Genomic DNA, 17,252 nt, shown 5'->3' with positions numbered 1-17,252 from the left:
AGAACTGCAGATAGGCAATCAAATACTCTAGTTCAACAGGGAGTAACAAGTACGCACACAGAGGCTGAGATTTGTCCTTGTAGCATTTAATCGTACTCATATTGTGCAATTCATCTCAGCACGGTCAGAGCAACCACAGCTCTACTCCCACTAGATGGAAAATTCCACTCGGGCTTAAGTTAAATGCTTCAAAAGCCCTATTTGAATTCTTCCTGCTAAACCCAGTTTTGCTCAGAGAACTGCTCATGTGCTTGCAAACGCAGCAAGTACTCTGCTCATCCTCTCAGAGCAACAAATGACTGCCGCTTCGCTGCGGGTTGAGCCCTGGCAAGAGCCTGCAAATGAGTTCTGCATGATATTCACGCCCTCTCTCCCCACTGCACAAGCGGTTATCTTCCCTTGACAGTGGTACAGCAACAGAAATATAAAAAAACCTCAGAGTAAAAATACGGCAAATAGAGGTTATAATTTCATTGGGCTACCATGTAATTATGTATACACAGAAGTTATGTAATACAATACCACATTGAGCAATTCAAAGGAACAGTTAATATATACAATTTAATGTCTTGATGCACAAGGCCTTCTCTTTGATCCTAAGTAGTTACTACACAACAATCTTCATTACCACCTTCTAAAGAACAACTCAACGAACAGGAAAGAATTCTATTTTAGTTCATCTGCTCCTGTAGAATGGAAAAAAAGAAGGGAAACAGAAGGGGAAATAGTCACATATTTATCTTATCTAGGTAAATCGCCCTGATGTATTCCAACTAATGCAGTCAGAGTGAGCTGAAAACAATCATGATATTCAAGAACATGGGCATAAGAATAGTGCAAAGAAATGCAGCCACTAACAGCACACTGATCTATATCATAAAGACATACATTTGCCCCTGCAGAATCTCCTGGCAACCATAAAAAAATGCCAATGCTTTGCTAAGCAACCCATCAGAAAATGGATGTCTATACAGCCACATACAATCTTCCGTCTGGAATATTTGAGAATTTTATTCTAGGCTTATACCTGTATTCAAAGAACTTACTGCCAAAAATCAATGGAAAAGAAACACAGAAAACATCATCTTTATCTGCCACACCTCTCCTCTTCAGAAGCACAGTTAAAGGAAGGTAGGCCCAATAGTATCGCTCTCTTAAAAGTTCTTCATTTAAGGATTTTATTCTGTTATTCTCCCCACATCTTCTGAATGGATTTAAATAACTTCAAGAGAATAAGCTAATTAAGTGTGAAGAGTTATTCCGCTGGTGTATGCACCATGCCAAAAGTAGTGATCATAATATAAACACAAAACTCAAAAGCTGTAACCAAAAACTTATCAAAAGTTAATCTGTTATCAATAACAGAAACTATGCTGAAACATTATACTATAATATAATACTAAATAAATAAGCATTCTCTGGCATATTAACAAAGGCATAAAAGAGCTAATCAATGATGTACCAAACAAATACAGTTTTAAACATTTCCCCCAAAAGTGTTTAAGATTCAAATACAGCATAGAACCAAACATTTTTGATTGTTAAATACAGTGTGTTTAACAACTCTTACTATAGGTTTTTTCCTTTAAGAAAAAATGGTAGGCCATTATTTATTCTTGAAAATTCCAAAACCTTGTAAGAAGCAAGAGATACATCACATCTGCTGTGAAGAATAAGCAAAGCTATTACTATTTTCTATAAAAACTGGAAGACCTGAGGATAACAGCAGCTCTGTCCTGTTTCACTACTAAAGGGGCAAGATTAAGTGCAGATCTTTCTCACTCTATTGCTCTGAAGCTTTCACACAGATAGCAAGACTTCCTCTAAAACTGATTATGCACATTTCTCCTTACCCATCACAGCCCTGTTCCCTTATCAGGTTCCCCATCCCACACCAGTGGCATACAGAATAGCAAAATATCTGCCAAATATCTTGGTGTAACCACCATATAAACGAAAAGTTACACTATATAAAACTTGAAAAGTCACCTTAGATATATATTAGATACAGAATATATCCGTATCTTTACCTAGCTATATATGCATATATTTATATGTATGGATGGATATGAAGAGAAATATATACACACATCTACAAATCTATATACTAGTCATTACATTTATGTGTTACAAACAAACATTCTGCAGGTCTGAAAAACCCATCAGAAGTTTGTACAGCAAATCTTGCGTTGCTAAAGTCAGTCAAGCTCACCAGCTTTCACCTCGCTTCTTTGTGGCAGCAATCACGCTGAACAGCATTTGCAGATAAAGATTTACAAACAAGTCATGCAATGACTTGCAAGAGCTGAAATTCCTTATAATTCCCCACAAGCATTAATAAGTCCAACCACTCAGTTTTTCTGTTAAGAACTAAAGCTGAAGGGAAGCTTAAAAAGGCATTTTATTAAAAGAAAAAATCCTAAAGATTCAAGAAAGAACTCCCATCACATGAAAACCACCACAAAATCACCTTACCTTATAATCAATGGGACAAACGGTGCCATGCTGAGCGCTGAGTAAGTGCCGTCCATTGGAGACGGATACAGCCTTCCCAGGATTAAAAGCAAAAGGAACAAGCTAGGATGGATTTTCAACTCTTCAGCTTCACTAAATAAAAAAGCAACAAGAAGCATATGGTAAAAAAAGCATCCTCCGGCATGCTAGTCTTCCACACACAATATCCTTCTGCGTTTCTGGTTCAAGGAGGTACGCCAGGCTGACCATTGCAAGAAAGTGCAAACCCTGCTGGGCTCAAACACGGCATCCAGTTCTCCTACGGCACCACTGGGAACCCCTCTGTGAGGGCACTTCAGGCTGTGCTGCCTTCACCTGCCTACTTTATCCCAAGCCTCCATTTTTCCTAATAACAGTGAGCTGCCTTGGCTTTCAAATAATATTAGAAACCAGCACAGATAATGTCTCTTTAGGAACTAAGAAGGCTGAGTAACAAAAGGATGGTCAAAAAAAGAAAAGTATTTTTTTCAGTTTGGAAGGGAATGTGTATTTAGTAAACAGAAGGCTTTATTAGAGAATGGTTCTTGTCATTGACACCAAGTGGCTGCTATTCATACTGTAAAAACAATCAGAAATCCGAGTCAAAAAAATCTACACTTCTGGATTTAGCTAATGATTAATAATGATACCAGTGTTAATCTGCACTGAAAAAAAAGCATTCAAGGCCAAAATTTCAGGCAGGAACTTTCAATCTTTTTCAGTTTAAATACTCCCCAAAATCTTCCAGTGATGACGTTGTCACCTTTCAAAGCATCAGGTAAAGCAGACAGCTGCATGGAACATATACACACACTCTTCTTACAGCAGAGGCTGCAAAACATGCGACAACTGGTGAAGCTCCTGCTCCAAAGTTGGATACTCAGGCCCATTAAACAGAAAGCTGAACCTCGCCCATAAATCAGCTGCTGAAATTCCACAGTTTATACCACAGCATTTTAAGAAAAAACAAAGCCAGCACTGGTTTACTTTAAAAGTTCATGAACCTGGGGGTAACAGCATCAGCGTCATCCCAAACAATATCTCTCCTGCATTGATCAAACTGGAGTGCTCAGTCACCATTTGTGGAGTCCTGAAAAAGAGACCAAGGACCTTCCCAGAGTCAGTGTCACAGGCTGGAACGTGTTCATTTAGGGGCACATGAGGCCTATGACTCTGTATCACTTAAACATGTTAGGAAGTCTCATTGTTAAACATGAGACATAGTCAAACACTCAGTTTCTGTCTTTTCCTGAAAAATACACATTCTTTAACATCTGATCTAAGGAGCGCAGCAACTATGAATTACTCGACAGGAGTTCATACTCCAGAGACTGACTGCAATGTGCAAAAGTTACAGGAAAAGAGCCTTAGCAGAAGACACTGGAAGAACTACACCCTTCCAGGAAGCACTGATGAAAAGAGCCGCGTTAAGGTGTATGTGACATAGCTCAGTTTAACCTTTTCGTTGCACTTTATGTTTCAAAGCTTTCCAAGACATTGTCTTACCAGTTCAAAGTATTGGTTACGACCTCCAATTGCTTGAGAAGGAAAGGATAAAGACTTGGAAACCGAGAGAAAAACTCCCTTCCTGTCATTCTGCAGAAGGAAATGAAGAACAATTACAATTAGCATTCTGTGTAATTAGTCGCACTCAAAATATCAGTTTACTTATTAGGTTTCTGATGCTACAGTGAACTCAGAGAGCCAGAAGAACCACGAACACATGATGAACTCCTTTCAAACAAGGCAAAATGTTTTCATTAAAAATGATAATACAGCATAGTTTACCCAAGTTAAGTAACTCTGTCTGTATGTGTGCAGACTAACATTTCGTCAGCTAAACTGCTCATGCCTTTTTGGGGAAAACAAATCTTAGCCCCTTAATCACACTAAAAAGAAAAGATATAGCAGCTTAAATTCTGGCACCATTTTAACAACATTCTGATTGAACAAGAGAAGATTACACTTGCTCTAGTATGGCTCAGGATAATAATAATAGCTAATAAAATACATTTAATATACATGTACTAAGAGATGCTTATATTTTACTGACACCGAAAAGCATCTCAGAACAGTAACTCACAGAATATCTGTAACACACAGCAGCAGAAGTGTCTGACTTCACATTAGCCCTCTTTACACACTGCTGCTGTCAGCACATGGCACTGGTGGCACTTCCAGGCCACAGTTTTGCTTGTACAGATGTAGCAACCACATTCAAAACAGAGCAAAGCACCAATACCTATCAAGTTCATCATTAGCCGGAATTCGTAAGGCAGCATAGTTCAAGCCACAAGCAGCAAACCAAAAAAAAAAAAAGACAAATAGAAATCTTCTGTATTTGTTTTAAACCTTCTGACTAGATAAAGGATGGCTTCAGAGTTTATAGGAAACCATTTAGCATTGTCTAAGCAAGAACTACTCAAATGTTAGAGTGGGGAGGTCCTAATTAGACATACATGCTATGCAGATCAAACAGATTTCCTTTAAAAATGAAGAGAAGGCCGACCATTTAAAAGAAGAAAGTCAACTGCAGAGTTTGCTTGCCACATGATCAACCAAGATAAATAAGCACATGTTAGTGTGACGCCAATGCAAAGCTTCCAACCAGTAGACAGATCTAGGTCTAGAAAAATAACGATGAGACAGCAAGATCCAACGTGTGTAAAAATATGTATAACAAAAAAAAACACAGTCAGGAGTAAATCAGCACATGGCAAACATCAGCAGAGCTTCTTCCAGGACTTAGCTACCATAACATGTCTTGGCCACAGAATAAACATAGGGAAACCAGATCACTGGGTGGAAACAAATGTTCAGAGGTAGAGGAGGCTTTCCGCAGGCACCTCAGAACAGCACAGCAAATTGCTGGAACTAAAAGCATGACCAAGGATTCTGCAGCAGCTGCTGTAACCACAAAGAAGATTTCAGTTAAAAACTTCAGATGGAAGCATTGGAACCCTGAACAAATATAAACTGAAGCCCTAATGAGGATGGCATTAAAACATCAATACTGATAATCACTGGCTATTTAAGCAGAAAACACATAAGTAATTTCTTATCACACAACGTCAAAATGTCTGCCTGACACCAAATGCTTCTAACACCCCATACTCAGATTCCAAAGCTTCTGGCTTTTGTAGCTCATCTAACAGCTTCTTCAGAACAACTTATATTTTCAACACATATGCTGCGTAGCAGGTTGAATATGCAAAAGTCAAACAGCACAAAACATAAGATCTTGATACATAAGCAAATGTATCAAGTCAAATAGCCCATCTTACCAAGTTTTCATATGTAAAACATTAAAAACTCCATTAAAAATATATTAAAAAGGAAAGAAAAAATGCTGTGATAGCTCCACCTCTTGTGCCACTGAATGCATGAAGCAAAAGCGGGGTTAAGTTTCCTGTGGAACATGTGGCCACTGGTTAGAGGCTTAAGAGAAAGGACTATGGGCAAATAACATCTCACAAAGTATTTTTGAACAGGCCCGTTTTTTACATATTAAAAATTCAGTAACCAAGTCTGAATCAGTATTAAATAATGTGACTGAATATTCTTACAAAGCCTTAACATTCTTTGTAATTAGTGTGGTTTCATGAATCTCTTTGCCAGGGGAAGAAAACGATAGCTACTGAAGTGGGTGACTTTCATAACCTCCCACTCAGTTTACTACTCCACAGGGTTACGTGAGGGGAGAAGGCGATCTAATCAAAACCATTACTCAGCAGAATCTGCAGAAAAGATGCCCAAAGGCACTTTCAGAAAAAAAAAAAAAAAAAAGACAACTGTCTGAGCAGACAAGTTGACGAGGGACAATTTTATAGGGCTTCCAGTTCAGAGAGGAAACAAGAAAGACAACACATTAGCAGAAGCGTTACAAAATGAAAAGGTGTTCTCAAAAATACAGAGCACCGATTTCAATGTGAACCCTCTACCTGGGGATGTCAAGGCAGGGAGATGCACAACTGAAGAATCAGTAGAAAGCAAAATAGCTAGATAGAGTCAAACATGGAAGTGTTAGTTCTTTCCTTTTTGATTTTGATTACTGACCATGCTTGTTGCCCCTGGAAACATGTACACATTATTAGGCACTCACAGGTATTTGTGCACGGTATCTGATACGGCAACAACAAAAAAAAATGCAGTGGTTCTGCTTTTCAAAACAGTTCGACACTACACCACGTATCTTCTTCTAATTTAATAAAAAAATCTACTGCTTTAAAAAAAAAATACCAAGACTTTTTAGTGATGTGAACAGACTCATGCATGTGCATACACACATAAAGGTGAGTTAGACTTCATAGTTAATAACCTGCCCATGTATTTAAAAGAGGCTAAGTCCTTGACATACCTATAAAGAAATATATCAACTAAATGTTGACTAGATTTAAAAAAAAAAAAAAAAAAAAATCACTCCCAGAAGTTTTCGTGGGGTTTTCCCTCCTTTTCTAAAAATATATCTAACAAGGAACGATAGATTTAAATTAAAAATATAGATAACTATCTTTCCATTAGTCACTGACACAGTTCAAACACAGATTTTTGGCAATGTAGTACCATAATTAAATCCTTAAAACAAACATTTTGCAGAACACAGGATTTTACAACTATTCACCCTAAGACACGTTTATAAGAGAAGTAATTGGGAAGAGTATTAAGACACCAGTATTTTTCCCCAAGTCCAGCTGAAATTATTTTTATATTGCTTCAGAGCTTGCCTTTGACAGTATGATCAATCACAGGCTCTGCAGAGGTATTTTCTTTTTTTCCTGTTAGTAACCCAAAGTAGCACAATTTCACAATCCTTAATTTCAAATGGATTCACTGAAATCTAAACAATGGGGTAGTGGAAGATTATTTACTGAAATATGAAGTATTGTAATGAAACAGAAAAGTTACCAGTGTGCTGATGATGCTTACAATAAAATCCTTCTCCCCAGTGTAAATTGTCATTTAGGCATATGGTTGAAATGATGCTTAACATCAAAAGGTTGAGAGAGAAACTAATGGAAGCATATTGTATCCTCCACTTACAAAAATAGTTTGTAAAATTGTATACATGTAGAATAATATGGTACCTAAATAATGCAATATTTACGCCTCAGATACTTTGTGGCTTAACAATGCTAATGCTTTGTCATATGCAAGCAATTCTGCAGGAAAGCCAGCTGACTGAATTAGAGTACAAGCCATTCACAAAAGGTTCCATTTTGATGCCTAGAGACAGCAGTCACATTTAGCACTTTTCAGAAGAAAGCCTGACAATAAGTGTTTATGTGGAAATGGAGATGTACATGAGTTTCTTTCCCTTTTTAACTCAGGTTTCCCATCTGAAGAGATGTTTCATTAACAAAACACAGTCATACAGATGTATCTTCTGTACCATACAGAATCAAACTACACCCACCATTCCAAACTGTTCTCTGCATGCCCTTGAGTCGAACAAACTCCTTCCCACCTTTGTCTTCTCTGGAGTTTACTTAAGAAGGAAAGAAGGTTGTGATGACAGCAAGAAAGAAATTCCACAGAATACAGAGTTCATGTAAATCAGCAAGAAGTTACTCTCAAGGGATGTGATGCTACAAAGGACAGAATCTGATTCCTCGCAGTGAGCGTTTAGAAGACAACAATGAATCACAGATAAAAAAAATCAACAACTAGTTGTAGCAGTAAAATTTACAACAAATGATACAACTGAAGTTAGACTGTAAATCTATAAAACTTTAAGGAAAAGTCTGTTTTAAGCATGAACAAGAATATAGTTTACAGTGTCGATAAATGCTTCTTTAGGAAAAATGCATAAAACCAGTTTTACTTTTCTCTGAAATGACCTAAAAACAGAAGCCCTTTATACTCTTGATTTCAGTAGTTCTTCCATTCATTTATCAGTGGTTCTTTGGATTTATCACTTTTCAGATTAGAACATGGGGTGGCTTAAAGTAAGAAAGATCATGTTCTTACAAGTTTCCATTTCATCTGCTTTGCTTGTGAAGACATTGGGTATCAAATTTCTAGAACCAAATTCACAAATGCTGCTGAGAACTGTGACATCTCCAGTCATTAAATACTACATTTGTCTGAGCAGCAACTTCATGCTGCATAATGCAAAGGTTAGCATCTATGTTTAAATAACCAGTGTCTTTCTAAATAAATATTCCATCTTTATGCATGAGTGTGTAAATTATTTAATGGAATTTTTAAAAATGCATTTAAGAATAAAATCGTGGATGTTGCAGTGCTCTTTTTTAAGCTGTGCTGTACACTTAAAAGAATACTCCAGAAGATTAAAATTCTGCTGTGACTCTAGGGATGTGTCAAAGATTACCTGCTTCTGTGCTTCTGTTCTTTCATTTATTTTTCAGAAGAACTGAAGGCTTTATAACCTTGTATGCTGCTTTTAGTAACTGACATGTTAAAGAACATTTGCAGTGAATATGTTCATATTTGAGTTTAGCATAGGTGAGATTTAGAGACAATCTTCTGAGGGCAGCAAGGGTATTTGGCGCTCTTTTTGAACATAAATTTTTCTAACATATCGAGTACAAATGAATGGCCAGATCTGTAAAAGGGAAAAGTAGAATTGGAATGTGAAAAAAACCAATATAGACAGGCACATTAAGAGAGACAAAGACCAAGAATGTAGTTTTCACAAAATCACATAAGTCCTCTTTTAATTGTCTCCTGTAAAATCTACTCTCGCTACACCAATCCTTACATGGGAATCATTAACCATAACGCATCGAAAGATCCTTTACATTAAAGAGCAGTAATGCAGAAACAGAAGGACAATTGATACTGAAGTCATTTAAAAACCAAGACTGAATTTGGAAAATCTGTCATTCAAAATGACAGATTTATGAAAATAATCCACATTTTACATATTTGCTTCTTTTGCCTTCATTAAATTATGAAAAATACAGTACAGCTTAACTATACTAGTTTTTAATTACCCATCCCGACATTCATGTTCTACCTCTGACCCTTATCACTTGTTAACTGGCTAGATCCTGTCTCAAAATATATGAAGTTTATTTCCCTATTAACAAAGATACACTTCAGAAGCACAATCTTAAAATAAATGGAAAACATTTTCTTCAACTATACAAAAAAGACCAAGAAAATTATCTAGTTGCCAAGCCACTCTCCATGATACTTGGGAAGTCATGGCAGTCAGGTGAAGTTCCTGGTGACTGGAAAACAGGAAACATTGCACCCATTTTTAAAAAGGGTAGAAAGGAGGATCCTGGGAACCTGTCAGCCTGATCTCTGTGCCTGGGAAGATCATGGAACAGATCTTCCTAGAAACCCTGCTAAGGCACATGGAGAACAGGGAGGTGATTCGAGACAGCCAGCACAGCTTCACCGAGGGCAAGTCCTGCCTGACCAACCCAGTGACCTTCTATGATGGATTAACTACATCAGTGGTTAGAAGGACTACGGATGTTGTCTATCTGGACTTCTATAAGCCTTTGACATGGTCCCTCACAACATCCTTCTCTCTAAATAGGAGAGATAAGGATTTGATGGGGGGACTGTTCGGTGGATGGGGAACTGGCTGGATGGTCGCAGCCAGATAGTAGCGGTCAATGGCACAATGTCTGGATGGACATCAGTAACAAGTGGTGTCCCTCAGGGGCCCATACTGGGACCAGTACTGTTTAATATCTTCATCAATGACACAGACATAGGATCTGAGTGCACCCTCAGCAAGTTCACAGATGACACCAAGCTGAGTGGCGTGGTTAGTGTGCCTGAGGGACGGGATGCCATCCAGAGGGACCTGGACAACCTCGAGAAGCGGGCCCATGCAAACCTCCTGAGGTTCAACAAGGCCAAGTGCAAGGTCCTGCACCTGGGTCAGGGCAACCCCCAGCATCCATACAGGCCGGGGGATGAAGGGATTGAGAGCAGCCCTGCTGAGAAGGACTTTGGGGTACTGGTGGATGAAAGATTGGACATGAGCCGGCAATGTGCGCTTGCAGCCCAGAAGGCCAGTTGTATCTTGGGCTGCATCAAAAGGAGCGTGGCCAGCAGGTCAAGGGAGGTGATTCTGCCCCTCTGCTCTGCACCTGCCCTCAGTGCAGGAAAGACATGGACCTGTCGGAGAGCGGCCAGAGGAGGCCACCAAGATGACTGGGGGGCTGGAACAGCTCTGCTGTGAGGACAGGCTGAGAGAGTTGGGGTTGTTCAGCCTGGAGAAGAGAAGGCTCTGGGGAGACCTTATTGTGGCCTTTCAGTACTTAAAAGGAGCCTATAAGAAAGATGGGGACAGACTTTTTAGCAGGGTCTGTTGTGACAGGACAATGGGTAATGGTTTTAAACTAAAGAAGGGGAGATTCAGGCTAGACAGGAGGAAGACATTTTTTACAATGAGGGTGGTGAAACACTGGAACAGGTTGCCCAGAGAGGTGGTAGATGCCCCATCCTGGAAACATTCCAGGCCAGGCTGGACGGGGCTCTCAGCAACCTGATCTAGTTGAAGATGCCCCTTGGAGTTGGACTAGTTGATCTCTGAAGGTCCTTTCCAACCCAAACTACTCTATGATTCTATGAAAAAATGGATGACGTTTTATACTGAGGTTGTGGTAAAGACCAAAGCTAATTCAGATATGCTTTAAAAGAATTTTTTGCTCCTTAATACTACTAAAGAATACGACAATCAGCTGCATTTCATGACAGAACAACTAATGGTAATAAAGGTTACATAAAATAGAAGTTATCCTAACTGAAGGGGAAGCAAAACTTAAAGAATTTAGCCCATTCAACTCAAAGGATAATTTATTATCTTAGATATTAAGAACATAGCAAGACAGTATAATATACAACTAGGGAATTAAATATGTAACATTTTAAATTATTCAAAAGTGCTGGTAAAGAGAATGATTCAGAACACTGCAGATCTCTATGCTGGCTTCAAAAATATACAGAAATTAAGTGAAAAAATAAACTTGAAAAAGAGAACAGTTAGAGATAAGGCAATAAGATAAAGTGGAATGAAGTGCAATGTGCAAAAATGTTAGAAAGTAGATCGTGCCAACCTAACCCATACCTTATCTAAGAATGGTAACTATATTACTAGACAGAGGAAATCAAACAGTTGTAGTCACAGAAGTCTGCCAAATGTTATCTCAACAAATGAAATGTTTGAAATCTGCACATTTTTTAATCAAATTTGTTTCAAAGGAAAAAGCAGGGCAGCTCCAGCTCAGAGCAGAGATCCAGTTCTCATACGGTTCCTTCAAAGCTAAAAACCCCATAGGCTTTCTGTGAGGCACAGAAAGCAGCACGAAGACATCTCGCAATGTAGGCTGAGGAAACATCTACAGAAAGTCCACAGTGAAACTACAGCTTTGGTTTAACAGATTAAACTCTAACGTAATCTCTATAAGTGGCAGTAAAATATTTGACACACTGCAATTAGGGTATGTTATCAGCTAAAGTGTTTAAGTTAGAGAAGGAACAGGACTTAAAAAAAAAAGACCCAAAAAGTTTCAAGTCAGTTCTCGGTGGACCTAAGCCATTCTTGAGACCGATACAATTACTTTAATTGAAGACCACAGTAAAAGAGTTAGGAGTATGCAAATGAAAATCCATCAATAAATAAGAGTTATGAGACATTGTCTGTAGAGGACAGAAAATTGTCAGCAGATAAAAAGACTGCATATACAAGGACTAATTAAAAATTGTGTTACAACTTATGAGCTCATCAGCTGGAAATAGCAACAGGATCCAACCATATTAGCTGGTACCTTGGATCCCTCACCAAGAGGACAAAGGGCAAATGTGATTCCGTAACAAATCAACCCTGAGACAGTGTGTATGGACAAGGAAGCAGTAATGCCACTCTCCAACAATCAGCTAGGACGCAAACTGGGATAAATCACAGCTAACATACAGCTAAGAGAGACACTTGAAAAAAGCTGCTCACATGACCAAAGGAATAGAAAGCAAATTTGCTGAGAGGAGACTTTAAAACCTCAATTTGTTTTGACTGGCAAATTTAGCACAGATGGGATATATGACTGGCATCCACAAATACCTCAAGGAAAGCACTGGGAGAGAAAATAATTATTTAAAATAGAGGACAATGCTGGCATAAGAACAAATGAGTATTAAACAGCTATGAATAAATACACATTGCAAGGTAAGTTTCTAATGATCAAAGCAGCAAGATTCTTCACAAGTTTTACTTGGGAAGGTGGTATATTCAGAGAGTCTTCCTGCAGAAATAATGGGAAAAATCAAATTGTTTTTAAGATATGACTTGATTGGTTTACAGAAGGAATAGTATATCGAGCTTGTTTATGAAAAGAACTGAGTCAACATACCGGCAGGACACTACTGTTTGCTTCTCTGATTTTGTGACGTGCTGATTTGCATGGAAGTTCCAACCCTTTCTTAAAGTTAAAACACATGCAGTTCAACTGGTGCTGAACTGTTGTTAAGCAGTATACCAAGATTAGCAACAAGTAATTTTAAAATCTTACCCCTGATGTCATCAATTGGACTAAGACTGTATGCAGATTCCAAAATGCACACTAAATGAGTATGAAAAAGTTTCTAGAACTTCCTTTCAGGTCTAAGGCAGATAGTAATCACCCTTAAAAACTTGTTTGTGTTTCGCTCCTTTTAAAACAACACTGAACTCTGCAGCATGTTTCTGAAAGACTGAACATGTGGCTCACACCTTCTTAAAAAACAAAACCAAAAAACTTCCAAAAGAATTGCAGATTTCACTTGACTTGAGAAACAGAGGAGCAGAATTTTAAATTTATTCTAAGATTATCCCATTACGATCAGCCAAAGGAGGTAATCTACAAATTCCAGGGCAAGCACCATAACTACAGTTTTGGTAAGGGTGTACGCACTACTGAAAGGCTCCAAACTTGCCAGGTTTCAGAGTTTCAGGTCCACAAAGAAGTAACTGACGGAGAAACCAAACTAAAGAAATTTGCCAATAAATGCACAGAGTCCTACAGTCTGGTGAGCATTCAAATAAATGAAACTCAGATTCATGACAATTGATAAAATAATTCCCATCATTTTAAAATCATTCATGGAATCTGTTCTTTCTTATTTCTTGGGGAAAGCAGTTAAGGTACATTTGTATTAAGGCAGAAAACTGTAAAATGGACCAGAAAATATTGTACATTTTAAACAAGTTGAGCTTCACTCAGCTTTCTCATTTGGAAGCTGAGAGAGTACAGCTTGGTTAAACAAAGCATTTGGGCTGGACCACCAGGCCCAAAGACTATCAATGGTTCAGTGTTTGGTTGTCAGCTGGTAACCAGTGGAATATTCCACAGGTCAATTCTGGGGGCCCTACATCCCTCAACATTTTTATCAGCACCATGGTTGAGGAGATAGAAGGTACCCTCTGCAGATCTGTGGACAACACTGAATTAGAGGGAGCAGATGAAACAACAAATAGTAGAAGTTTAGTCTACATAGACCTTGAGAAGCTTGAGGCTTGGGCCAACAGAAACCTCATGCAGTTCAACACAGAGAAATACAAAATTTTGCACCTGGGCTGAATAACCCTGAGCATCAGCAGAGGCTGAAACCCAACTGTCTCAGTCACAGTCCCACAGGAAAGAACCTGGGGGTTACAGTGGATGCCAAGCTCAGTACGAGCCAACAGCACGTCCTCACAGCAAACAGGGCAAACCACAGACTGGACCGTGTTCATTAGGATGAATGCAGCAGCACATCAAGGGAAGTTATTATATTACCATCCTCTACTTGGCATAGTGAGGCTGTATGTAGAATCCTCCATCCAGTTTTGGGGTGCCGGGTTCAGAAGAGATGAGAAGAAACAGGAAAGGGTCCAGCAAACAGCTGCTCAGATGGACAGGGTCTAGAATACATGCCCTATGAGAAGCTGCTGAAGGAGCCAGGTTTGTTCTGTTTTGACAAAGACAAGTTCTAGGGAAGATGCAAGAGCAGCCAACAACCACTTGAAGGAATCAAAGATTAGAGAGCTAAACTTCTTGCAATAGTTGCAGATGGTATAGAAAGGACCGATGGTCATAAATCATAGCTTGGGAGTTTCAAGTTGGGCAACAGGAAAAAAAAAATCTGCACTTAAAATGGGAATGAAGTTTTGGAACATGTTACTCAGAGTGGTTGTGAAATCTCCATCCTTGGAGGTTTTTAACTCATCCAAAGCCACTGCTGATCTGATCTAGTGCTGCTCACAAGTCATACTTTGAACGGAAATCAGGGAAACAGGACCAAGAGATCCCTTTACAGTTTGTACTATTCCACATAGCTACTTCCCACTCCAGTTCCGTGGTTTTAACCTTGTCCTCTGAACAGAGCAGTGTTTTTCACGTCTTCCTGTACTTCTTGGCCATCACTAGCTACTGCAGTTACAGTAAACAACAGTTCCTGCTAAGTTAGTCACTTGGTCTTCACTTCAGGACAAAGTATTCTTTTTGCCGCAATGTCCACTAGTATTTAAAAGAGTAGCTTGATGTGAAATAAAAATTTTGTTTAAATTCCAGAATGGTATATATTTATGAAAGCTCTTGATTAGCAGCCCCTCTGGATCACAACCATGATCAGCATTCTTACTAAGAGACAAGAACAATCACAACAGAGAAGTTCCTTTAAAAAAAAGATTATGTATAAATTTTAAGCGTTCGTTTCCGACAATTTTGTTTTAAAGAATGTTTCTAAGAGTTAAATTCCTGAAAACACATCCTGTCTCAGGACTCATGACAAGCTGCTTTCAAATATTTCACATGCATAAGAGAATTTTAGCACTACCATGGAAGACAAAATGACCATGTAATTTTTTAGGTAGGCTTGAAAAGCCACAATGAAGCCTGGAAAAAACAACTGTGAAAATCTGATGCAATATATCAGCTAATAAGCCCAAGGGCAAGGATATAAAATATTATTGCATACTTGTTTTTCTAGGCCTAATATGTCACAGGACACCTCTTCAGTGACAAGAAGGGCCAACTTTTCTAAAACCACATCGGGTTAGTTACAAAAAACAATTCAGATTTCATTTTTACCCCATGCGAAATGAAAAACCACTATGAAGGGAAAAGAAGAATCATTATAAAGATGTGAGGTTTGCACCTTTGATAAAGATGTGGTGGCTCGACACCTGCAATAAATCTAACATTTGTTTTGTTAGGAATTAGAAAATACTTAAATCCCAGAACAGTAAGCAAAATAGTTCAAGTTCACTGACTTGAAAAAACATTCTTTTATGCTGCACAGCCCTAAAATAAATACTTAAAAGGAACTAAGAATATGCCACTATATCTTAGTTTTCATTTTCCTTCAGATAGAAGTGCTAGAGTAAACATTCTTATTAGTTTACGTTGCTGTATTTTTATGAGGTTAATAACTGAACCGTCAATCAAGGCCTGTATAAATACAGTAGTTAAATACTTTCTGCTTTAGAAGCACTTTTATTTACAAGAGAGCTAGCCAAGATTTCCAAAGGACTGCAAGGTCTGGTTTGCTTTGATCTCTTAAGTTTCTTTATACCTCTTGTTTTCCTATTTATTATACCCTTTGTGTAATCAGGTATGGAAAGAGCACCTGTGTAGTACAAATATTTCAGGAAAAGTGTGACTGAGAGGAATAATTACGCAACACACAGTTCATTAAAGTAATCTGCAAAGTCCTTTTCCAAGAGCACTTCTGTTGCTATACTAGCAAGAGAAGTCTACAATGAGCTCAGAATAAAAACAGCGGAACATCACTTAAACCCCCTCACCACAGATGCAACCTGGTACTTATATCAACATATTAATCAACACTAAATTTGATATACACTCATAAACATGTCTGCATATATGTATACATAAACTCTATATAAAACATAGTTTAAAATAGAATATATATATTTACATATAATACATAATTATTTTTAAAACCTTTTTTTAGGAAGCTGAACTTTGTACATGCTTGAGTTTGCACAAGTGTATGTACATACATGTGTATACGCACACAGAGAAACAAAATCAAGAGATATGCATACATCTCCAGAAAGTCTCTAAGAACTCTCTTCAATCACTTCCTATATAACTATTATCTTCAAATCCCTACCATAAATTCAGCATTGTGAATTCTACCTCCAAACAACCCAAACACTTTCTCTCTGGGAGTATTTACTAAGAGTAACTTCTCTTTATTTAGTATGGTGAAGTTAATGAACACAGGATGTGTACATTATGCATGGAACAAAACTGAGTAAGTGTATCAACTCATACTGATGAAAACTTCTATCACTACAGCAGAAACAAAATTGTCTACTCATGTGGTTAGGTTTAGAGTAATTTTTGTTTCACTGAATGCATTTTACTCACTCGGTAGAAAGAAGCATTAACATTATGCCCCTAATTTATTTAAAACAAATGAATGGACTGAAGTTACCTCAGGCCAGTACATCTATTTTTAGGATGTTTGACTTTGGGCAAACTTTCATTCAGGTCACTTTACCATGTTCATCTTCCTATTTTCTGGCTCTGACTTAAGACAGCGTGTTATGAAGATCCTCCCCGTTCAGGAGAGCACAGATACACATTTGCACACCAGTGCGTTAAGTGTGTGTTTAGGTCCCAGAGGTTTGACCTGGATTTACGTGGGTTAAATGTTTTTCTTACTCTGTATATACAAAAAAAACCCCCTTGAAGTAAAAACAGTCCTGTGGATTTTAGGTATTTCAGACAGATATACACATTACGTTCCTAAAAATCAGGAGAAATCATATAGACACAGAGCGTCCT

At 38.2% G+C, this 17,252-nt stretch overlaps 1 protein-coding gene across 2 annotated transcripts in view; it reads right to left on the bottom strand.

Annotated features, from left to right (window-relative positions):
- The window catches only part of THADA (THADA armadillo repeat containing), a 167,210-nt gene that overhangs the window by 104,099 nt on the left and 45,859 nt on the right, over window positions 1-17,252 (bottom strand). For both annotated transcript variants that reach the window (XM_065631876.1, XM_065631875.1), the window contains 2 exons: window positions 4,000-4,089; window positions 2,476-2,607 (listed from right to left, as the gene is read on the bottom strand). In XM_065631876.1, coding sequence (XP_065487948.1) covers window positions 2,476-2,607; window positions 4,000-4,089 — 222 coding nt within the window. The remainder of the gene's footprint in view (window positions 1-2,475; window positions 2,608-3,999; window positions 4,090-17,252) is intronic.

Source organism: Caloenas nicobarica, chromosome 3 (assembly GCF_036013445.1).
Source record: "Caloenas nicobarica isolate bCalNic1 chromosome 3, bCalNic1.hap1, whole genome shotgun sequence".
Classification (NCBI taxonomy): domain Eukaryota; kingdom Metazoa; phylum Chordata; class Aves; order Columbiformes; family Columbidae; genus Caloenas; species Caloenas nicobarica.
This window is presented reverse-complemented; position numbering and strand designations above follow the sequence as displayed.